We start from the raw sequence: 22,935 nt of genomic DNA on the forward strand, positions 1-22,935 counted from the left end.
TTCTATTTTAATGGTGAAAGCCAAGATTTTGAATTTTTTTTCCTTGAGAGAAACACAAAGTATCTGCTCTAATCCTTGCTAAGTGGTGCTTGGCTCTGTGAGACCGTCACGTTACTCCAGTGAAATGAAGCTCACCGAGACCATGCCACCGCCTGCCTGGCCGCTAATTGCTCCACAGCGTCAGGTGGACGTTTTGTTGGCCTCTTGTGAGGGAGACTAACAAAATAATTAGATTTGACTGAGTATTCTATTTAATGTAGGAGGTTTGTGGTTCCTGCTCTGGGTTAATTAATTCCAGAAAGAGGCTGTAGGGAGGTAGGTGAGTTCCTTTTTTTTTTTTTTTTTTAATTTATTTTTTATTGAAGTATAGTCAGTTACAATAAGATCTGTCATTCATCTACTCACAGTATTAAACCCCAGATCTTATTAACCCATAAATTTCTGATGGGAAACTTTGCCCTCCAATTAATTTAACATCGTTCACATTGGGTAGGATCTGAGAGATTTCCAGGGTTTATATAGAATAGCTTTTCTTAAAAGTTTACATCTGCAGGGCTCATCCAGGAAGACAGGAGGAAAATAAGAAAAAGTCCCCATCCTCAAGAAGGTTAAAGTCTAATTGGAGGTAACAGCTTTACCTGCTTACAAAGCTTTTTTTCCTAAGGTAGACAAGCTCAACAGCAACTAGTGATACTCAACATGGATTTCAGTAAGGGTGAGGAATAGAACTTCTGTCTGGTAGGTTTTAGAGGAATCACTCAAAGGGAAGCAAAAACTCGCCTGTACTATGCACATCTCTCATTGCAACCATTCTTTTTTTCCATTCCCTTTTCGCCCTCTTTGGTAAATATCTTTGCAACTGTAGAGCTTCTTTGAAACCCCTAGAAGATCCACAAGTAGGTTGGTGTGTACTGCTCCTTACCCAAGGGCAGGCAGGATTTCTACAAGAGTCAGTCTCACATCTCACCCTGGGGAGTCGGTGATTAATGTGGAGGCAAACCTTTAGGGAAGTTAGACTACATTTCCAAACCAAGCTGTTGCCCTTCTTAAACATAAGAGGTCAAGCAACCAGGCAGTTTTCAGACTCCAGCCACTCCCCCTCCCCCAGCCCCACTCCCCCCACTACTGGCCAAAAAGGAAGGTTTTTTGCCTTGTTCATAGGGCAGGGTTTATGTGGTTAATTAAGGCTTAATCCAAATCTGGAAAGATCCCATAGGTGCACCCTGTGTGATCAGGTTGATTACCAAACCAGGACGGGATTTTGGAAAAAAGGGATTATAAATTCAAGGCAATGAGAAAAATGGAAACAGGTCTTGTTTCCCATTCTTTTGCCCAAATGAATGCTTGTTCTTTTCAGCTCATTGGAAGGTCCCGAGCCACGGAGGATAGACAAGACCAGTCCTCTGTCCTACCGAAATTTCCCACTCAGCTTGGACATATCTTAGCTGTGGGTGGAACTGTGGATTGTGCAATTTCTAATTGAGAAGAGAGCTTCTGCTCTTTTGCAGCCACTGAAGAAAGATTTGAACTCTTTCCCCAAGTTGGATGCAGCAAGGAGTTACTTGGCCTCATTGCTGCCACCACACCTACGCTAATGATGCCCAAGTTCAAGATCCAAAGAGGTCAGGAAGGAGAGCTTCCTGGGATAGGGTGCATATCTCCAGGGATTGCTTGCTGTAATGAGGAATAATCACCTCTTTCTGGGGCTGGAGGGAGTACAATTTGAGAGAAGGGACAGAGCTGGTAAATACGCCATGGCAAAGGCAGGCTGGGTGTAGAAATCCGCTCCTAACATTCATAGCCAAACGCAGAGGGCCTTAAAAAATCCACTCTTCCTTCCACACCCAGCCTTTGCCCTCTCCCCCTGCTTCCACTTCGGAAAGTCTGAAGCATGCTTGGAAAGCTGTTTTCTGCTTTTTTCTCCTCTCTTCCACCCCCTTTCTAAGCTCCCAGCTGCTCGACCTCTTGCGTAACTGTGAGAGAGCACTGAGTTTTTGATGGGCTCCAGATGTGCAGCAGGGTGGGGGTGGAGGGTGGGGACGGTAGGTCTGAAGTCCCCTGAGTGCTCTAACTGTGGGAACATAGGGCCCCGACGCAGCAGGAGTGGGGACACACTGCCCAGAGCCTTTATCATGGGGTCAGCTGGTTGCTGGGAGGCCAGAGAGCAGTTGGGTGATGTTTCAACCCCCTGCCTCAGCATCAGCTGCCTCCGTGGCAGGCTTGATTATTCCCTGAAATTCCTCCTGACCAAGACGGTACAGAAGAGCTGGAGTTATGAAACAGTTTTGTGAAAAGTCTTTGAGGTACCCCAGTCTGAGCCCCTTCCCTCAAATGCTGGGTCTTGGCACATAGGATACCACAGTTGGGTTTTGTTTCTTTTTCTTCCTTTTCTCTTTCTTTTCTTTCTTTCTGTTTTTCTTTTTTTTCCCTTTTTTTTGACAGAATAGCCTGAAAATTACTTCATGATCTGCTTCATGGAAGGTGGACAGAGTTAAAATACTTTTATTTTGAGTTAAAATACTTCTATGAGTCTCAAACAATATGACAAAAGAAAGAATAAGAGGCTTTGACCCCCAACACTGCTACCCCAGCCCCGGCCAAATCTTGGGGCTTCCTGGTACCCACAGCACATGCTGGAGCCTGATGATTTGACCTCTATTAGCTACAGGAGGTAGCTGCAAAGTGTCCTTCCCCCTCCTGCTTCTTGTCCATTGCCTGGCTCCGTTCAGCTCCAGCCTCCAGCCGTGGGGGGTCCCCCTGCTAATGTTGGCCCTGTCAATGAGTGACCAAAGATTCCTGCTGTTCAACCTCCTGCTGTTCCTGGGTTAGGGAGAGAGGGTACACACTAAAGTCACTGAATCAGAACAATATTCGTCCATCCCCAAAAGGACAAATTATTTTCTGCTATCCTCCCCCCATTGTAATTTACTCCAGTCTTGGGGGCTTTTTGCTTCCTCCTTCAGGGAGGAAGAGTCTCAGAAGTCCCTCCAGTGCAGGTTAAAGAGGTCTAGTCTAGCTGAGTCCAGTTCCCTAGGGCCTCCCTCGTCAGTCTCCTGGGGCAAGAGCTGGCTTTGCAAGGTAAGGATCCACTGTCAGCATTGGGTTTCGGGTGGGGGTTGAGAAGGAGAATGGCTTTCAACCTGGTTCAGTTTCTAGGCTTTTCTTAGATTTTTAGTCCCCTTCCTTCTTCCTTATTAACCCCTCACTCCTACAGAGACCCAAACTGCTGTAGGATGGTGTGCTGGACTGTATATCTATAGTTTGCCTCCCAGTTGTAAACTCTCAAGTTGTGGGGGTGGAGCCACAGTGTACAGGGGCAAGATGATCATTGCATTCGGCTTTACAGTTTGCACAGCACTTTAACATGCTTGCTTACACCTTTCCTTAGAAAAATCTGTGATCCCCTGTGTGCAGGGTTATCAACCCCATTTACGGTTCTTCATGATGGAGGGGCTTGGAATAGGATGAGGAGAAGGGGTGACAGAGGGCAGACCTGGATACCCTTAGCAGTCGTCTGAAGATGTTGAGAGTATGTTTTAGGGCTGCGACTATGAGGTTTACTGGAAGATGATGGAGGAGTCAGGCAACTAAAGTGAAAACAGAGGGGGTCGGGGGGAGAAAAACTGTCAAAAACACCCTCTCAGAAGAACCTTAAAGCCTAGGGACGGAGGGTGGTCTAGCAGAGTCCGAAGGGGGGTGGGGGTGAGTGGGGATAGGGGTGTGTACGGGGTGGTGGTGGTGGTAGTGGAGAGCCCAGCTGCAGAGATGAACAAAGCGGGCGCTGTGCAGGCGGGGGAGGTGCTGCTATGGGAAAGGGTGGGTGGGGGGACCTCGGGCTCCCGTCCCACAAGGGCGTCTTCTCAGGCTGGCCAGGCAGAAGGGACGGGGGACGGGGGCGGGGACTCGCAGGGGGTGGGGTGGAGAGGCGGGACCCGCTTGTTCTCCTCCTACTCAGCGGGCTCCCAGGGAAAAGCAAGAGTGTCCTGAGCCTGAGGCCGCGGCGACAGAGCCAGGCGAAGGAACCTGTGTCCCCCTCTCCCCGCGAGGTAAGAACGCTCTCTCCCACTACGCCTGCGGGTCTCGCTCGCTGCGCGGCTGGGACTGGATAAGAGGAAGTCCCAGGGGCCTGGCGAGAGCCCCCGAATGAGCCCTGGGCTGGAGAGCCTGGAAGAAACTCATAAGGGAGGAGAGGTGCCCCAGGTGAGTGCGTTGGGGCGCAAGGGGCTTTGGGCGGAGTGGGCTCCGCAGCTTTCCTGCGAGCTGCTTGCTGCTCTTGCCCTCCCGAGACGCTGCCCGCGCCGCCGCCAGAGGGGGCCCTCGCGCTCTCTCCCGGGACGAACGTGGATCCTTTTCTCTTCAAGACTCTCTTTGCGGGCACCCAGATGGCCGGGGGACACTCGCAGGATCTCGTCCTCTTGCTCCCACACCTCTCCTCTCCCGCCGACAGCAGTACTGAGAGCCCTGCATCAGGAGGGGGATCCCCTGGGGTATCTCCCCTCCGGTGCCGGGCCTGGCCGCCTTAATGGACGGAAAGGGATGCAGAGTCGGGCTCAGAGGCAATGGTATCCAGGAGGGTGTGTTCAGGAGATGGGTGCCACATCTGGGGCCTCCCAGGTCCTCTTCCGAGGCCCCGAGTCTTTAGGGGTCCGGGACGCCGGAGGGGGGACCCTGGGGCAGTGAGTCCCCGGCTCTTGCCAAGCCCGCGTGGTCGGGATACGAATCCTTTGCGGAGTTCCCCGGGGCCCCGGCTGAGCCAGGTCATCGGGCTCCTTCAGGATGGGGAAGCGCGGGCGGGCGGGAGCGGCGTGGGGGCTGGGAGGGCCCGAGGGGCAAGGGGTTGCCCAGGCGCCCGCGGACGCTTCCGCCCAGGCGGGCGCGAGCGGAGGCTGGGCCCGGAGACCGCTCAGCTCGGCGGGGGACCCAGGGAGCCGGGGCGGGGCTGCATTCTGGGCCCGTTAGCTCAGCCGTCCCGGAGGCTTCTTGAGGCTGACTCATCCGACGGGTCACACACAAACAGCCTCCCCCCACGTCAGACATCCCACGCGCAGACACGCACGGCGCGCCACCCGGTATCACCCACGCACCCTTCCCAACGCACAGACCGCGCGGACTCCCCAGTCTCTCTCCACCGTGACACGTGTGGAACTCGGACATCTAGACTTGCATACACTTCACACACACGCCAAGCACCCGCAGCACTCGCAGGAACCCCACCTCACATCGGCGGACCCCCGCGCTCACGCCCCTCCCCGCGCACACGCACCCCGCTGACACACGCAGCTCACACCCATCACACAACAGTCCTCACACATGCGGCCCCTCTCATACGCACCCCCTTCACACACGCATCTTCCTTACACACACACAAATGCTACACTCGCAGCCCTCCGCTCACGCCCGTAGCCCCCCTCCCGCATCCGCCCGCGAGGAGCCGCTGGTGTCTGGGGGCCGCCCCTTTCCCCCGCCGCGCAAACAAGCGGCCCCTTCTCCCCGCCGGGCCAAAGAAAGGCCGCTTGTCCGGCGTCAGCGGCGGGCGGGGCGTCCCGGCAGGAGGCCCAACACTGTGGCCTTGTCCCACCTGGCGGCCCCGGGGAGGGCAGCGAGGGGCAGCAGGGAGCCCTCCGTGCGGAAAACCCCACTCGGCCCGGCAGCCTCAGGGAGCTGCCCTTTTCCAGTATCCCAGCTCCACCCCAAACACGAATAAAATCACACCCCTAAACTACACTCGCGCCTGGTCCTGGCCGCCTCCTCCAGCCCCGACTGCCTGTCTGTAGTCTCTCCTCACTCCTGGGTCCCCTGGCTTGCCCTCTGGCCCCCTCTTTTCCTCCAGGGCCTGGGCTCCCGCTCCCCCGTCTCCCCCTCCACGGCCCTGGGTACCTACCTTCTACTGCTCCCCCGGCCCGTCACCCCGTTTCCTTGAGGGCCCCTCTGTCCTCAGTCTCCCCTATCTCCTTCTTCGCCTCCCCAATCCCTCTACATCTGTCCCTGTCTCCCTCCACCTCTGCCCCGGACTCTATCCTGTTTCCCACCTTCTTCCCCTCCTCCTCATCCTCTGCCCTCAGTCTTCCCTCCCCAGCTCTCCTTTTCCCTCCTGCCTCAGTCTCCCTTTTTTATTTTTCCCTCCAAACCCCTTCGTCTCCCCTCCCGCCCTGTCCCTCCGCGGATACCCTCGTCTTCCTCCTCCTGGAAGTTCTCTCCGCCCCGGGACTTTCCCCACGCCCCGGCCCCCGCCCGGTCCTGGCGCCCCGCCCGCTGGGCTTCCAGCCTCAGTTTCCTTCCCTTCCCGACTCCTTCCTCTGCCGGCAGCCCTTCTTCGAGGGCGGATGTGCGCCAGGCCAGAGAAGGCGGCGGCGGGCCGAGAGGAATCCAGCTCGGCCCCGCAGGCCTCCGGCCACAGCCATGCGACGCCCGGGGCGAGGCCTGGACTGGTCGCCCGGGCCACAGGTGAGGCCGGAGCGGAGCACCCGAACAGTGGCGCCACGGGGGCCGCTCTCACCCTGGGTCTGGCCTCGGACCTTTCGTCTGCGGCCCGATTTGGAGCCTGGACTTCCTCCAGTGCTGTCGGTTCCAGACCTTTCCTGCCACTCCCCGGGCCTCTCATCATCCTCATTCGGGTACCGAGACACCGGAGCGGTGACTCTGGGCGCCCCACGCGGCACAGTGAGCTGGGGACAGGGTGGGGCTGCTGATTCCCAGTGGCCTGGATGCCCAGGCGCTCCCGCTAGGCCAGCAGGCCGGAGGGGCCGGAGCAGAGACACCTGCCGGAGCCCCGGCCTCGCCTCACAAGGGTCCCTCCCTGTGGCACGTCCCCTCCAGACAGCCAGGCCTCCGCCACCCTGGGCCCAAGGAGGCGCGTGGGCATCTCTGCCCGCGGTGCGGGAGGGCTAACGACAAGCCAAGCCTGACGGCGGCGCTTCCCCCTGTCCCTCCTTCCCGAGAGCCGGACTTGCACCGCAGGAGCCTTTTTTTGGCAGCGGGGCGGGGCGGGGCGGGGCGGGGTTTCCAAGAACGGCCGCGGAGGCCGGGCGGGGCGAGCGGGGTGGGTAATTACAGCCCCGGGTAGTGGGCAGCCCTGGGGGACCGAAGCGGGTCGGCCTGTGGGGGGGCGCCCCGGCGCAGCCCGCCTGGTCGCCCAGGCCGGGGGTGGGGTCGGAGGACAGGGCGCGCCCCAGTGGCTGCTCTCCGGGCCGCGGCGCAGCCCTCGGGTCAGAGCACCAGCAGAGTGCTGGGACGTGTGGGTCTGGTGTATCTTTCCACTTCACCTGGATTAGGTTTCGGAGCTGGGGCCACAGCCTCGCGCCTCCCAATCTCTACATCTTTTCTTATCTTCTCGGTCTCTCCCTACATCTCTTCTTATCGCTCCCTCTGCTCTCACCTCCTTATTCCCTTCTCTCCTCTCCTCTAATCACTTTTGTTCCCCATCAACTTTATTCCTCTACAATCTTAATCTCCACTTGAAATCCTTGGTGTTAATAAATGAGCACGCCCCCTGCTGCCTCACAGGGTGATAGTGACAAGTTGGACAGATAAACTGAAGCCTAGAAAGGTGAAGTGACTTGTTCAAGGTCACAAATTTCATACTAATAACTGGCATGTGCTTTGAATTTCACAGAGTGTCATTTGATATAATACCTGAGTTCCCAAACAATCGTCTTTTTTTTAAGGATTTTTTTGGGGGGAGAGTAGGTAGTTAGGATTATTTATTTTTTAAAATGGAGGTACTGGGGATTGAACCTAGGACCTCATGCATGCTAAGCAAGCACACTATCTCTAAGCTATATCCTCCCCCTCGTCTTTTTTTTTTTTTTTTGACTAATAGTTTTATTGAGGTAAGATGATTCATACCATAAAATTCACTTACTTTAAATGTATATTCAGTGATTTACCATTTGCAGATCTGTGCAACCATCATCAAAAATAAATTTTAGAACATTTCTATCACTCCCAAAAGAAATCTGCCCATTTGTGGTCACTCCCCATTCCACCCCAGCCCCAGGCAAGCAGTAATCCAGACAACTTTTCTTTTTTGTTTTAAATCATTATTCCAGTTTTATAGAGAATGATCTGACTCTCCGAGAAGTTACATAATGTGTCCAAGATCTCTCAGCTAATAAATACTAAAGTCAGGATTATAATGTAAGGCTCTTGTATCCCAGTCTAAAGCTCTTTCCACTAAATGATGATACCTTTCCTTTGCCATTATTTATTGTTTTGTTTTCTTACCCCTCTTTTATATAAACTCTCTATCCCCAACCCACTCTCTCTTGCCTCTCCTCCCTCAGAGGAGGCTGAGGGATTTCCCTGAGTCAGAGAAGCAGTACAAGTCCCTGACCCTGGAAATTCTTCCCCGACCAGATTTCCTGGGGATGTACCTCATACCAGGCCAGTTTAGGCCTGAGGGGAGGTTAACGGCCTCTGCCTTCCCTCTTCCCAGGCAGACTTGGGGTGGGCCCCAGGCCCTGTTCCAGCCTCTCTTCCGCCAGCTTGGGTGGAAATGGTGACGGAGATGATGTAGTCCAGGTCCGGAAGGGTGGGAGCTGGGAGGGTAAAATTAGTAACTCTATGGCTAAGGCGCTTGGGCCTCAATGCCAGGGTCAGACGCTCCTTGGAATGCTGGCTCCTGACCCCCTTCCTCTCCAAGTTGCTTGGTAGATGGCTGGAAGAGAAAATGGAGAGGAACCCTGCCTTCCTGGGTCTCCCTCCCTACCTTCAGTCACACTCTTTGCAGTTTCCCCAGTTAACATTTCAGCAGCAAATGGGAAGTTTCTCATCTTAGCAAGTTGGCCAAGGATGGGCATGTAGGCCACATTAGTACAAAGAGGTCCTTCCTCTTGGCTCTCAGGTACCAAAACTGTGAGCCGGGGAGAAAGGGATGCGTGAGAAAGTGTTCGAGTTCTGACTCTGGCATCTATTTTACCTCTGGTTCTAAGGACTCAGCATCCTACAGCACCAAATCAGGTTAAGAACCCCAGGAGTCCTATATTTCCAGTGTCAGTCACCCCTGAGGGTTTTTTTTGCTGATTGTGTGGGGATAAGATTGCTTTCTGGGGAAAAGAGGGTACAGGAATTGAGACAGAGATGGCAAGAATAGTTTTTCCCGGTTGTCTCCTTGAAGAAAACACCCATCTGAGACCCCTGGGAAATGACACAAAGGGAGAGGAGGAGAGGGAAAGGCTGGGGAGGGAGCTCCTGCCCCCCCCACCTGGGGCCCTCTGTCTGCTGGTGTCCCTGGAGGGGCTTCCTTGGACTCGCTTCTCCCACTAAGGTAGATTTCACCCACCCTGCTTATGGCCCCAGATGTCTGAGGGTCCTCATCTGCCAACGCCTGGGTCCTGGGTGTCAGGGACTAGAAAACACAGAAATACAGGTTGGGTCCTATAGAGCTTCCTTTGTGTGGCAAGGCCAGGACCAGCATGGTGTGGTATCCACGCCAAGGCTGAAGACGAGGCACTGCCCTCCCCCAGGAAGTTCCCAAGCTGCCCCCACGTCTCCCTCAGCGGGATGTGCTGTGCTGGGAACCATGGTGACTGGGCTGCCCCTGCCCTGAGAACCACAGAGCCCACTCCTTTCCCTTCTCTGCCTGGCCTCCCTGCCTTACCTGTGTTCTGCTGTGTCTGCAGGAGCTCCGGAGCCCCAGGACCATGGACACCCTCAACAGGAACCAGGGGGGCCCTGGATGCAAGACCCAAGCTGTGGTGCAGGTGAGTGGGGTGGAGCCATGGGGTAAGAGCGCTGTTGGTGAGGGTGGGGCTCTGCCTCCCCGTGGTCCCACCCCAAGGATGGGAGCAGCAGCACCTCTCTCTCTCTCAGCTCTTCCCCAGGTCCCAAGCCTATTAACAGCTAAGTCTTTAGCTGAATTAGGTTAATTGGTTCACCCAGAAAATATCCTTTGAAAGTCAGGAAGCGGTTTACAGATTGACCCTGAGCTGTATCTCTCCCTGCAGTCCTGCCCTCTCTAGTAATTTGGTTTAACAGGGACAAGAAATGGCCAAGTGGATTGTCATGGACAGGTCTGCAGGGACGAGGCTTGATGGGTCCCCTCTGCAGTACCCCTCCTCTTACCCAGTCTCCCCACTCCCTGAATTTCTCCTTGTTTCGTTTCTGTCCTAGTAGACAAAAGGGGCAGTTAAACCAAGACTGGAGATAAATCCGGTGGGACGAGTTAGTGGCCTAGATTCAGATCTAATTACAATTTAGTGGAATAATGCTCGGTGTGAGATTTTGCGCTAAGCCATTAGACACCCTCGGAGCTCTTTGAAGAGGACAAGTGCTGGAGAGAGTGCTGGTGTGACTGGGACCAGGGTGGTAAGGTGCTGGCCTGGAGTCTCTAATGATGCGCATCCCCCACCTGCTCTACCTGCAGAAAGGACCCTTGGACCTGATTGAAACAGGCAAAGGGCTGAAAGTGCAAACGGACAAACCCCACCTGGTGAGCCTGGGCAGCGGGCGGCTCAGCACGGCCATCACCCTTCTGCCCCTGGAGGAAGGTGAGTCTGGGGGGTGTCCTGCCTGTCCCCAGTCCATCCTCATAGACATTCCTGCCCTGGAATCCAGGTGTGTGTTGGGGCCCTCCTGCCCTCTGCTGGCAGTGTTTGCCTCCCCCAAATGGGAGGCTGGCCGTGCCACCCCACCCCACCAGCTTGCTTCCCTTGTCTGTCTCTCCAGATTGCCTGTGCTCTTGGGTAGATGATCTGGCTCCATGACTGGGATTAAAGTTCAGTTTAGAAATAAGGAGAAGAGCACATGGCTCTTGGCAACCAGTGTGGTCAAGAAGAAAGGGGGCCCCATGCCAGGACAACACCTGGCTTGGGAGAAGGTCCCATGGAGATGGAGAGGTGGGAGTGGGGCGGACCTCCCAGGTCAGGCTCTGGCACAGCCCCCTTCACCTCGAAGCTTCTACCCTTCTCCCTCCACTGCACTTGTTGCCTGGGTGATACTACATTCCCCACATTCTCCAAATACCAGTCCCAGGGGCTCTGCCAGGGGGAGTGTCTGCACGGAAAAGAGGGGGAATGAGGGAGGGCAAGGGTTGCAGGTGGTAGCAGGAAGGGAGAGATGGGGGAGAGAGGGAAAGCTAGAAGAAAAGAGGGGGAGAATGGTGAAGGAGAAAGAGGACTTGGGGGTGTTGGGGGGACTAAGGGATGTACTTCAGAGAAGTCCTACTCCATCTGTGGATCCTCAGTGCCCTCTGGGCCTTCCCATCTCTGGGCCAGAGTTTTCTCCACCTGAGAAGAACTTTTACCACTTACTATCTCATCTGGGCTCAAGGGTCCCAAAAGTGTGGCTAGTGATTCTCCCTGGACTGGGAGGTGGCACTTAATTTCCATTGTGGCCCTCCTCACCCCGTCTCTGCCTCCTCAGCCTGGACCATGCTCTGACTCAGTTTGCCTCCTGTCTTCAGGGAGGACGGTGATTGGCTCTGCAGCTAGGGACATCTCACTGCAGGGTCCAGGCCTGGCGCCAGAGCACTGCTACATCGAGAACCTACGGGGCACCCTCACCCTCTACCCCTGTGGCAATGCCTGCACAATTGATGGGCTCCTCGTCCGGCAGCCCACTCGGCTCACTCAGGGTAAGGTCTGATACACCCAAACGCAGGGAGCCTCCATTTAAAAGCTTGTGCGTGACAGGTGCAGGGGAAGCCGGCTGTGGTGGTTGCCATGGTAACTGCCTGAATAGCCAAGTTAGGGGTGGGGTGCTCAGGTGCATCTGGATCAGGTGCATTGGGAAACCCCTCCAGCATCCAGGCTTGTCTTCAGCCTACTTTTCTCTGGTCACCCCCCACCCTGCCTCCCACACCCACCCTGGGGAGAGAAAGAGTTCTGCTTCCTGCTCACAGAGGGAATGGGGAGCCGTGCAGTGATCGTGGTTGCTAGTGGTTGTTAGGGGAGAGCAGCTGTTGCGGCAGTGAAGGGAACAAAAGCATGGGGACATGATGCCAAGAGGGAGCTGTTTGGAAAAGCTGTTAAGGTTGGGACAGTCAGGACAATGGGGATGGGACAGGGGCAAAATCTGAGGACATGCCACTCCTGTTAAAACATTGTCGATAGTAGCTTTTGGGTTGTGAATATGGTTACCATCCTATTTCCCAAAGCAACTGGCCATTCTGTTATGGAAGGGAGGGAGCTCTAAAAATGGCCTCTAGTTACTATGGTGACCAGGCAGGTAAAGGGTTGGCTCAGGTAGCACTCTGATAGACCAGGTGTGTTTGCCCTGGGCATCAACTTATATAACGAGTCGTCATATTAGGGCGATGGAGAAAGCAGATTTGGGTGGGGGGGGTAGAGGTGGGGTAACGTAAGGATAGGAGCTTTGTGCTGAGCCTGGTTCTGAGTAGGAGGACTAATATCCTGGCATTGTTTTCTGGGGACTCTTGCATCTTACAGGCTGGAAGCGCCTTTGCAGTGGAAATCACTCCACTGTTTCCCTCTCTCCTTCTATTCACACACCTTGGGGTCTCTCCCTTCAGAGCTGGCCCAGGAGACCCAACCTTCCTGCCCTTGGGAGTGTGGGGGGGTCAACTGACTTCAGGGAGGCAGGTCCGCCCGGCAGCAGCAGCAGCGGTTGGGCCTTGTCTCTGCCAGGGCTTATCTGACTCCAGGTAAGAGGAGGAACCCCTATAAACTGAGGCTTTGGCTGTGATGCCGTCTGGTCCCTGACAGTCGTCTTCAAACTCAAAGAAAGAATCTTCCCCAAGATTTGGGTGTGTGGAGGTGAGACAGTAAAGCAACAAGAAGAGGCGGGGCAGATTTCAAAGATGGCGGGAGAAAGAGCCCAGCCCTTATTCCCCCATCCCCAAGCCTCTCACTGTCATGGGAAGAATGTTCTTCCTCTGTGTCGTGAACAGGGCGGATGGAGGAGCTGATGTTCTGCAGGTAGACCTCTCTTGCCGAGTCTTCCCAGTGTAGCATTTGAGGGCCTGGGCCAAGATGGAATTCTTAGGCATTTCCTGTGGCCCAAGTGACCCCCAAGTCTTCCCCAGCCAAAAGCCCACCCTGCCAAGTATGTACCCTCCCACTCGCTCCTGACCCTAAACCCCCTTCCCTTTGCCTCCCTCCTACCCCATAGCCTTCTTGTCTTGGCTTGCCTGTCTCAGAAGCTTGGCAGCCTGGGGAGGGGTAGGCAGAGGCACAAAGGAACGGGTGTTCTTCTCCCCAGCACTCCCCCTCCCCTGGGCTCCAGGAGCTGAGGGTTTCCTTGTCTCCTCTCTGGAGCAAGGCACCAAGCCCGGCCCTGCCTGGCCCCACTCCGGACATTCTTGGGAGTGCGTTTCCCTGGAAACTGGGTGGCTCGGGGGTGCATGTGCTATCTCTGTGTGTCTGTGTAACTGGAGTGTGTTTATGTATCTCCGGATGTGTTTGTGACTCTGGGCTTCTGTATCGCTGTGTTTGTGTCTTTCCTTGTGTTTATGGATCAGAGTGTTCGTGAGTCAGGGTGGTGGGATGGGGGCAGGGGTGAACTCAGGACTGATGGTACTGAAGTGTCCATATGTGAGCTCCTGTGTGTGTGAGAACTCATTGGCCACATGCCTATCTGTGGGCACATATCAAGAGGGCCATTTTCCCTGTCTTGGTCCCCCATTCTGGCCTTGTAGAGGGGACGTTCCTCACTCCTCTTGGAAAAACAGAGGGCTACCCTAGAAATAACAAGGAGCCCTCTCCAGCTGGCCAGGCCTTGGATGCATCATTCTGGGCGCTGTGCCCAACCATAGGCAACTTGGAGAGGCACACGTCATAACGAGCAGAGTGGCAGTGACAGGCTCTTCCAGCAGGAATACGCCTGGGTCGGGGTGGGGAGAAGCAGGCAGAAAATAGATGCCAACATTTATCTAAAGCTGTGGACATGGACACAGGAGCTTGAAGGGAGGGAGCCAGGAAGAGACTGCTTCCACTCCACCTCTGGTATCTTGGCACATCCCACACTGCCATGTCCCTACAGAGCAAGAGGTGGAGCTGGGAATAGGACCAAGGAAATGAGGAGGAATCTCAACCTGGGTCTAGGCTGTCCCGCCCTGGGACCACAGCGCCAGATCACATGAAAGATCCGGGAGGGAACTGAGTAGGGGAGGACCCAGAAAACCATGCTGCTCAGGGCCCAGGCTGTCTAGACAGAAGGTCCCCATCCTCTCCCAGCATTCACTGCCAGCCTTTGTCCTGGGTCTCCTTCACTCCCCAAGCCCCCCGTTGGTGGGTAGGGGCTTACATGAGGGCCAGCGGGAGGCTCCCTGGAATGGGTTGGGGGGCCAGGATTCCTGGGTTATCCAGCTGCCTTTCTCTGGGATCCAGGACACTGAGCCTCTTCCTCTTCCACCCAGCTGTCAGTTATTCTTTCTGTAAAATGGGAATGAAGCGTCTAACTCCCCTCTAAGACTGATAAACATCTTGAGTAATAAAGTTCAAAGGAAGTAGAGAAAAAGCAAAGGCTTCTAGCTCCCACTTCTTTGTGCCTGCCTCCTGCCCTGTTTCTCCCTGGCGGGCATCTTCTGTGTCTGTCTGGGTCTGTCCAGCTGGCCGTCACAGTTTCCAGTTTCCAGACCGATGAATCACATTTCCTGAGGAGATTTTTTTTTTAAACCTCCCCCCTATTTTGCATTTGACCCTATATGGTTTTCCTTTTTCCTTCAGAAGGGGAATAATATGTGTGTGCACACATGAGCATGTGAGCGTGTGTGTAGTATGGCAGTATGGGTAGGTGTTCAGTGAGGGTGGAAAAATCGTTTGACTCTTTCTCTAAGGAGGTTAACTTCTGATTTCAGAGTCTCTCCAGGGACTGAATGAAAGGCTGTCTGTGCCTGAGTGAGTGTGTAACCAAGAAGGGGGCTGGTGCCTGTGGGGTTGTGTGTTTGAGAATAAATGTGTATGAGAGACAGGGAGTGTGTAACTGGGGTGTCGATATGACTCAGAGTATGCACGGCCAAGGGGTGTCTGTGTGACTGAGCAGGTGTTGGTGTGTATCTGAGAGAAAGTGTGTGGGGCTGTGTGAACTCTGAGCATACGGAGTATGGCTGAGGGAGCATAGGGTATCCCTTAAGGTTCTGGTGTCTGGAGGCCCAGTCCCTGGAATGAGGAGAACTTTCTGGGGCCCCGACTGGGTGGTGGGTACTTGCCTGGCCCAGAGCCCCACTCCCCCCACCACCGCGCCCCACTCCACCCCAAGCCCTGGGGGTTCCAGAGCTGGGTGGCCCTGTGTCTCCCAGATGGGGAGTGTACCTCCTTGGGCTGGAGAGCTCTTTGCTGGGGCTAGCACAGCTGGTGGTTGTGGTTGGCAGGAGGTAGTGTTGGCTTCTGGAGCCCCAGGGAAGTGGGCTGGCTTGGGAGAGGCAGTGTCTTGGTCCAGTGTGGGTGATGGGGTGAGGTGAGCTGCTGGGAGTGTAGGGGTGGGGGGCGGGAGAGGAAGAGGTGTTTAGGGTGGAGACAGGGGTGGGCTCAGGGTGCTCACATTCGCAGAGCCCTGCCTTGGTTTGAACTCCCACTTGTCAAGGTCGCAGCCTGAGGGCCAGAGCTGGACCTAGTGACCCAGCTGGATTCCGGGGAGTTCCACTCTCTTCTCTAACATTTGGAGCCATGGCTTGTCAGAGCTTAACCTCCGCTGTCATTGACATCAGCCTCACTCTGTTGATGAGGAATCCAAGGCCAGAGGGTGTGACTGGCCCCAAACGACCAGCCAGTCAGGGGCTGGGCTGGCCCCATCCTAGACTTCTGGTGACTTCTTACCACAGAGGGCTCTCAGTGAGACCCCCGCTTCCCCTCACTTCTGCCTCTTGCCTCGGCCTCCGGCCTCGGTGTCTACCTCTCACCTTTCCCTCTTCTCGTCATCTCCCTGGAACCTTTCCTCCCTGCCCCACTTCTACCCTGCCCCGGGCTCCGGAATCCCGAGCTGGCTCCCTCCCCGCATCCTCCCGCGCCGCCCCGCCCTCTCCATCCAGCTCCCCTCTCTTCTCCTCCATCACTTCCTCTTCCCCTCCTCCTCTCCTTTGTCCCTCCCTCCCTGGCTCCCTTCCCCCGCCGCCGGTGGCCGGCCCGCCCCTCCCCGGGCATTGGTGGCTGCTCGCTGCCCGGCTGTTCGCTGCTCCGAGCCCGGAGCCGGCAGCGCGGGAGGTCGGCCCGCCCCCTCAAAGGCCCCGGGGCGGGCCGGGGACCCGGAGGGCCTGAGAGAGCGCGGACGAGCGGTCCGGAGGTCCTGATTCGGCGGTGAGCCCTCAGCGCCGTGGCGGCCGCAGCCCCGGCCGCCGGGCGAGGAGCAGCACGAGCTGGGAGGGGCGTGGAGGAGGGCTGGGGAGGCGCGCGAGGAGGGAGATCGGGTCCTCGGCCCCACTTTGGGAGCTTGAGGTGGTGAGACTGGATCGTGTGTGAGCCCTGGAACATATCTGAGTGGGGCGTCTGGGTTCGGGGCCACTCCTCGGCGGAGCAGACTTCATCTTCCTCAGCACTGGGCCGTCCCCTCCATGGACGTGCCCCTGGATGGGGTGCAGGGGTCCTGGTTACGATGAGGGAGCCTGTGTTACGGCTAAGAGGGGTCTCTGATGGAAGCGGCCAAGGCCCTTCTTCCCGTTTTCCCCTCACCCCAGCCTTCTTTATAGCCAGTTCATTCTGTTTGTGTGGCCAGCAGGGCAGTGACTGTCACTCTGAGTGTGGGAGCCTCTATGCCTTTATCTGTGTCTGTGTGTTTGATGAGCATGTATGTGTGTGAGCCAGGTTAAGAGTGTGTCTATGTGCAATGTTTCCCCTCTTCGTCTCTCAAAGATAGGATCACCCGCTTCTTTGCTCCGTTTTTTCACCTCCAGATGTGCAGCTCCTCCACCCACCTGTACACAGGTGGGCCCTGAGCCCCTTTGGGGAGCAGGGGAGCACGAACACAGCTTTGCCTGTGTGAGAAGGGGTTGTTGGGTTTCCTGAGTGGGCTGACCTTTGGAGGTGTGGGGCAGAGGTGGGCAAAGAGGAGGTTTCTTTCCAGAAATAGGCTGGCGAGGCCCCTGGGGGCATGGGACCAGAGTTGGGGCAATGCCTGGGGCCCCTGAGTGCAAATAGAAAGTTAATTTGGGCAGGAGCTGGGCTGCAATCAGTCCTGCTGCCCTCCTGCCTGCTCTATTAATACAGATCCAGCTCTGCTGCCTGGCATCACCTATTTATAGCCCAGAGGCGGCATAGCCACACCCCTTGTGTAGAGGAGGGTGAGGGGCAGAGAACTCGCAACTATAGGAGCCAGGGCTGAGGGTCCCTAGGAGCCCACAGCCTCCCTGGGTGGGCCTGGCACTGATGGGCTGGAATCTACCCAGACTTCCCACTTCTTTCCCAGTCTGGATTATGTAGTCAGGCTCCTGATCTGCTCTCCCTCCCCACCACCGCCCGTCAATCTAGGGTTGAGTGGGTCTGTCTAGACCCTGCGAACTCATCATTAATTAGCTTGTTAAATGGTTGAACGGAGGGGGAGGGGAATGGCAGGGTGCTTTCTGAAACAGCTGTGGTTGTAATTAGGTGGACGGTGTGGCTGGCTATTATTTATTCCGGTTATGATTACTCTGGGATCAGCTCCTCTGATTGGTGGCTTGGCAGGGAAAGCTCCCTCCTCTCCTAACCACCCATCAGCCTCTAGAATTATTGGTGCCCGTCTGCCTGGGATGACCTGTGGGTGTGCCAAAGAAGTGGGTGGTTTTGTCTGCTGTGTTATCTGCTGTGGGCTTCTCAGCCCACTAGCTCCCCAACCATGGTAATGCTCAGGGTCCCCCAACAGGCTCCTGAGCTCAGTGGGGGGCCTGCCAAGGAACCCACGTGGCCTGGGATGCCCCATGCCCCTGTGGCCTGCCTGAGCTGAACTGTCTCAACGTCCAGGAATGTAGACTTCCCTGCCAGTCTTAAGTCAGACTGGCATGAAGCTTGGGGCACCAAGTGGCACCAGATTGGGTAGATAGGAGCCTGGGGCCAGGGGCCAAGGGTGTGGGCAAATTGGAAGGGTGGGTGGTAGAGAGCACCAGGGCTCTGGCTTCTCCCAACATAGCATCTTGTGCAGAAGCCTCTAGCACCTGGTGTGGCCAGGAAGAGGAGTTCTGCCAGCCAGGCTTAGGCACCGTGGGCACACCTGCTGCTCTGCACACTCCTGGTGCCCCTGGCTACATTTTCTGGCTCCCACATCTCCTCCCTGCTTCACGCACTTACACTCTTCCTGGGCAGGACTGGGCTTGTGTCTCCTGCCTGGGAATGTGCTTGGCTGAGGCTGGGCCCATTGGCTTGGCTTGGCTACATTCCAGGGGAGACCATGGAGCAGGAAGATGTCAGGCCAGAGAGTGCTTTGACGGAGAGAAAGATGGCAGTAGTTTCTCCCTACTGTCAGAAAGGGTGGCAACTCTCTTAAGGAACTAAATTCCGGTCCCTGAGGGGGCATCTAACTGATCTGTGGTTTTTCCCTGTCCCCTATCTCAGAGCTTTTTTGTGATCCTGGAAGTTACTGCCTCTCAAACTGACCCTTCCACCCAGGTGGCAGATAGATGGATCATGTGTGCAGTTTGGGGCGGTGGTGGGGGCACATGCTCCGTTTACAGGGCCCTTTGACATACACTGTCTTATTAACTCTGCAAAGTCGGTGGTATTGTCCTGATCTTTGTGATGATAGAACTAGACTCAGGGAGGTGAAGTGACTTTACCTGAAGGTCTCACAGGTTGTAGGAAGAAAAGTTAGGACTAGGACTCACAAACCAGCGCTCTTTCTGCTCTGTCCTGTGCTGTGGAGCTGGGCCGGGGCGTGTTGAGCACAGGTGGGGTCAGGCATGGGCCACGCGGACACTGTGAGTGCAGGTGGGGGTGGCTCTTTGGAGCCTGGGGTGAGCCTGCTGCTGCTGTGGGGTGAGGGCTGCCTCGGCCCTGCCTGCCCTTCCAAGTGTTTGTTTTCCCTGCAGGCTGCATGTTGTGCCTGGGTCAGTCCACCTTCCTCCGCTTTAACCACCCTGCTGAAGCCAAGTGGATGAAAAGCATGATTCCTGCAGGGGGCAGGGCCCCTGGCCCCCCCTACAGCCCTGGCTCAGGTAGGTACTCAGTTGGGGCAGGTGGCTGGTTTGGTGGCACCCCATGGCCAGTCCTCCTCCTTGCCCACTCCAGCCACACTTGTAGTGTCAGGGCAGGACAATACCCATGATCCTGGCCTGCTGCCGCCTGCCATGGGCCACTTGTGGAAAGTGCCAGGCAGTCTGGCCACTGGGAGAGATCCAAGAAGTGCTGCTTGGCTGGAATTGAGGAATCATGTGCCCGAGGGATGGAGAGCTCTGCCAGCCTGTATCCCACTGCCCTGGAGGGTGCCACCTTGGTGTCTGGGACCCTGACCCTCTTCTTGCAACACCATGGGGCTTCACCCTTGAGAGTGGCCTGAAGGTGCAGAAGGAAGCATCAGATTGAGCTCCTGAAAGCTCTGGTGGGGGGTGGGGGGGTCCCACCTGCTGGTGATCCTGTCCTTGGGCCCTGCCCCACCCCCAGGCCAGGCCATGCCAGCTGATGACTCAGTGGAGCAGCTGCAGTCTGTGTGTGAATTATTGATCCCCAGAGGAGAGTTGGTAATTGTCCCAGGGAACCAGCACAGTCCCCCTCAGCCCAGCTGCCTAGGGGGTGGGGTGCAGACCAGGAGGCTGCCCCTTGGCCTTCCACTCCAGACTTTGCATTCAGATGGCTGCAGGATGACAGGTGTCAGCATGGCATTGGGGCGGGTGGACGTGTATTTCCGGTACACCTAGCTGGGTGGCATCAGTGGCTTAAATGATAGTCTGGGGATCTGAGGAAAGATGGGTGGTCACTGGGATCACCAGTATCCACAGCAACCTCACACAGTCCCCATAATTTTGGACTCAGACTCAGTCTTGCAAAGGCTTCCCTTTCTCCTCCACTCCCCCCCCTCACCTCCCGGCTTTCTAGTCCCTTGGGGGCTCACAAGCCTGGGTTCCAGGTCCATTCCCTGGTTAGCTTTACTCACCTCACCCTAGCCTTGTCATGCCACTCCCTCAGCTGTTCGGTTCCAGGGACTCCTGGTTGGTTGTCTAGGGCTGGGGCAGGGCAAGGGCAGGCTCTTGCAGGCGTGGCTTAGTGGGCTAATTGGAAGCGCTGGGCTGCACCTAGTTGCTGGCCAGCCTGGTTTCCAGGAACTGGCCTCTAGGGCCGGGCCCCTCCTTTGCCTCTAATTGGATAAAGTGATACCACTCGCCCAGCCCTGGGGGCTTTGTGTTTTTTCCCTGGATCTTGGCCACTGTGTTGGAAAGCCCTAATGTCCTATTAGACTGGGACCCTCCTGGAACTGGCCTGCTCCCCAGCATGCCACGTTCCCTTTGCAGAATGTCCACTTGCCCTTCCTGAAGGAGAGGTCGAGGAGTCTGGGGAAACCAAGGCAGGGAGGAACCTAGTCTTGGAGTGAGTAGACAACAGTTAGGCCTAGAAGTGCCTGGCACTGTTGCCAGCTCTGTCCTAAAGCATAAAATGTTAGAGCCAGAAGAGCCCTGCCCATCCTCTTCCTTTACAGAAGGAGAAACGACAGGCAAGTGACTTGGGGAAGGCTACTCAGCGGGTCAGTGGCAGAGCTGGCACTGGAACCCAGATCTCCTGGCTGCTTCTCCGGAGCCTCTGCAGCCCCACTCTGCTAGCGGGAGGTGGGGAGTGCTCGCTGTCATGCAAAGGCAGCTCTCTAGGGCCTAGGAGGTGCAGACTGGGGCCTGAGGCATCTTTGTATTTTCCTTCAGCAGAATCAGAAAGCCTGGTGAATGGGAATCACACCCCACAGCCTGCCACCCGGGGACCCTCAGCCTGTGCCAGCCACAGTTCCCTGGTGAGCTCTATTGAGAAAGACCTGCAGGAAATCATGGATTCGCTGGTGCTAGAGGAGCCTGGAGCTGCAGGCAAGAAGCCTGCCGCAACTTCCCCGCTCTCTCCGATAGCCAATGGTGGGCGCTACCTGCTGTCCCCCCCAACCAGCCCTGGGGCCATGTCCGTGGGCTCCAGCTATGAGAACACCTCTCCAGCCTTCTCTCCACTCTCCTCACCAGCCAGCAGTGGGAGCTGTGCCAGCCACTCACCCAGTGGGCAGGAGCCAGCACCTTCCATGCCCCCACTGGTGCCAGCTCGCTCCTCTAGCTACCATTTGGCCCTGCAGCCCCCACAGTCACGACCAAGCGGTGCTCGCTCCTCTGAGAGCCCGCGGCTGGGCAGGAAGGGGGGTCACGAGAGGCCCCCTAGCCCTGGCCTCCGAGGTCTGCTGACAGACAGCCCAGCCGCCACTGTCTTGGCGGAGGCCCGCAGAGCCACCGAGAGCCCCCGGCCGGGTGGGCAGCTGCCTGTGGTGGCGATCAGCCTGAGTGATTACCCGGCTTCCAGTGCCCGCAGCCAGCCCACCAGCAGCATTCCTGGCAGCCCCAAGTTCCAGCCTCCAATCCCTGCTCCCCGAAACAAGATGGGCACGCTCCATGACCGCCCTCCTAGCCCTTTCCGAGAGCTGCCCGGCACTGAACGCGTGTTGACGACCAGCCCCTCGCGGCAGCTGGTGGGTCGAACGTTTTCAGATGGGTCGGCCACCCGCACCCTGCAGCCTCCCGAGAGTCCCCGCCTGGGCCGGCGGGGCCTGGACAGTATGAGAGAACTGCCTCCCTTGAGCCCATCTCTGTCCCGAAGGGCTCTCTCCCCCATGCCTGCTCGGACCACCCCAGATCCCAAGCTAACCAGGGAAGTGGCAGAGAGTCCCAGGCCCCGGCGCTGGGCAGCTCACGGGGCTTCCCCAGAAGACTTCTCCTTGACTCTGGGGGCGCGAGGCCGCCGGACACGGAGCCCCTCACCCACACTTGGGGAGTCCCTGGCACCCCGCAAGGGCAGCTTCAGTGGCAGGCTGAGCCCGGCTTATAGTCTGGGCTCTTTGACTGGGGCTTCGCCCCGTCAGAGCCCCCGTGCCCAGAGGAAGCTCTCCAGCGGGGACTTGCGGGTACCTGTCACTCGGGAGCGAAAAAATAGCATCACAGAGATCAGTGATAATGAGGATGACCTCCTGGAGTACCACCGGCGGCAGCGCCAAGAGCGGCTTCGGGAGCAGGAGATGGAGAGGCTGGTGAGCGGATGCCAGGGAGGCTGCCGATATCCATGGCAGGGACTCTGCCAGGGTGTGGGCGGGCCAGCTGGCAGAGTGGGAGGGGCCGTGGACAGGGCTTGGGCTTCCCAAGCATCTCCCCCTCCAGGATACACTGTGGTGACCAGTATCTCAAGGATCTAGTGCCCTGAAGAACTTTATTTGGAGTCTATAAGGCCTTATTTTAAATTCATGCTAATTTTGCATTAATTCTATAACACGTTTGTTTTAATGTGTAAATTAAGTTTCACTTTATTTATCTGGATACAGTGAAGTTCTAGGAAGACATACAACATTCACGTTGAGACCCTGTACTTCTCAGTTTGAGAAGCAGGTCTTCATAATGAGAAGGCTGAAGCCCAGAGAGGGGAATGGGTTTGTCCTAGGTAACACAGCAAGTTCTGGCAGGGCTGGAATTGGAACCCAAGTCCCTTGTCTTTCCAAGGCTTGTTCTCTAGAAAAGCCTCTGGTCTTTCATTCTTGCTTCTCTTTGGCCCCTATAAATGGGTGGGAGCTGCACACCCTGGCCCATGCAGGATTGTCTGGGAATGGGGGTGGAAGGGGAGAGAGAACAGGACAGGCAGCCCCTGGCTGATCCAGGCATCTGTGTGATTGTAATTGTGTGTGTGATTGTGTGTGTGTGTGCGCGCGTGCACGTGCATTTGTGGGTGCATTTGGGGGCTGGGTGTGGCTCTGGGCAGCTGTCCTGGAGATGGCATCTGAGCTGGGTGGGTGCTGGGATTCCCCAGATAGCACAGGGAGCGCAAGGGGCTCTGGCTGGTGTGTGTACACTCGAGCACATGTGCAGGCAAATGGAATCTTCCCTCTTCCTTGTGAGCAGAACAGGGTACTTGGGGG

General features: G+C 56.5%; 1 protein-coding gene and 1 long non-coding RNA gene across 23 annotated transcripts in view; one reads left to right on the forward strand and one right to left on the reverse strand.

Annotated features, from left to right (window-relative positions):
• Positions 1 to 2,486: 2,486 nt before the first annotated feature.
• On the reverse strand, positions 2,487 to 3,802 carry LOC141575858 (uncharacterized). The gene is made up of 2 exons (XR_012503830.1): positions 3,494 to 3,802; positions 2,487 to 2,820 (listed from the first exon to the last, which is right to left on the reverse strand). It is a non-coding gene; the product is annotated as an uncharacterized LOC141575858 (long non-coding RNA).
• The window catches only part of PHLDB1 (pleckstrin homology like domain family B member 1), a 45,325-nt gene continuing 25,286 nt past the window's right edge, over positions 2,897 to 22,935 (forward strand). For 13 of the 22 annotated variants that reach the window (XM_074356984.1, XM_074356986.1, XM_074356989.1 and 10 more), the window contains exons 1-6: positions 6,307 to 6,444; positions 9,621 to 9,701; positions 10,364 to 10,487; positions 11,402 to 11,572; positions 18,890 to 19,015; positions 20,708 to 22,059. In XM_074356984.1, coding sequence (XP_074213085.1) covers positions 6,400 to 6,444; positions 9,621 to 9,701; positions 10,364 to 10,487; positions 11,402 to 11,572; positions 18,890 to 19,015; positions 20,708 to 22,059 — 1,899 coding nt within the window. In that variant the 5' untranslated portion in view covers positions 6,307 to 6,399. Of the gene's footprint in view, positions 3,079 to 3,890; positions 4,201 to 6,306; positions 6,445 to 9,620; positions 9,702 to 10,363; positions 10,488 to 11,401; positions 11,573 to 15,998; positions 16,191 to 18,889; positions 19,016 to 20,707; positions 22,060 to 22,935 lie in introns of those variants that run through there. The other 9 variants (XR_012503829.1, XM_074356991.1, XM_074356985.1 and 6 more) reach the window with 7 other exon arrangements.

The sequence above is a fragment of the Camelus bactrianus genome, chromosome 33 (assembly GCF_048773025.1).
Source record: "Camelus bactrianus isolate YW-2024 breed Bactrian camel chromosome 33, ASM4877302v1, whole genome shotgun sequence".
NCBI classification, from domain to species: Eukaryota; Metazoa; Chordata; class Mammalia; order Artiodactyla; family Camelidae; genus Camelus; species Camelus bactrianus.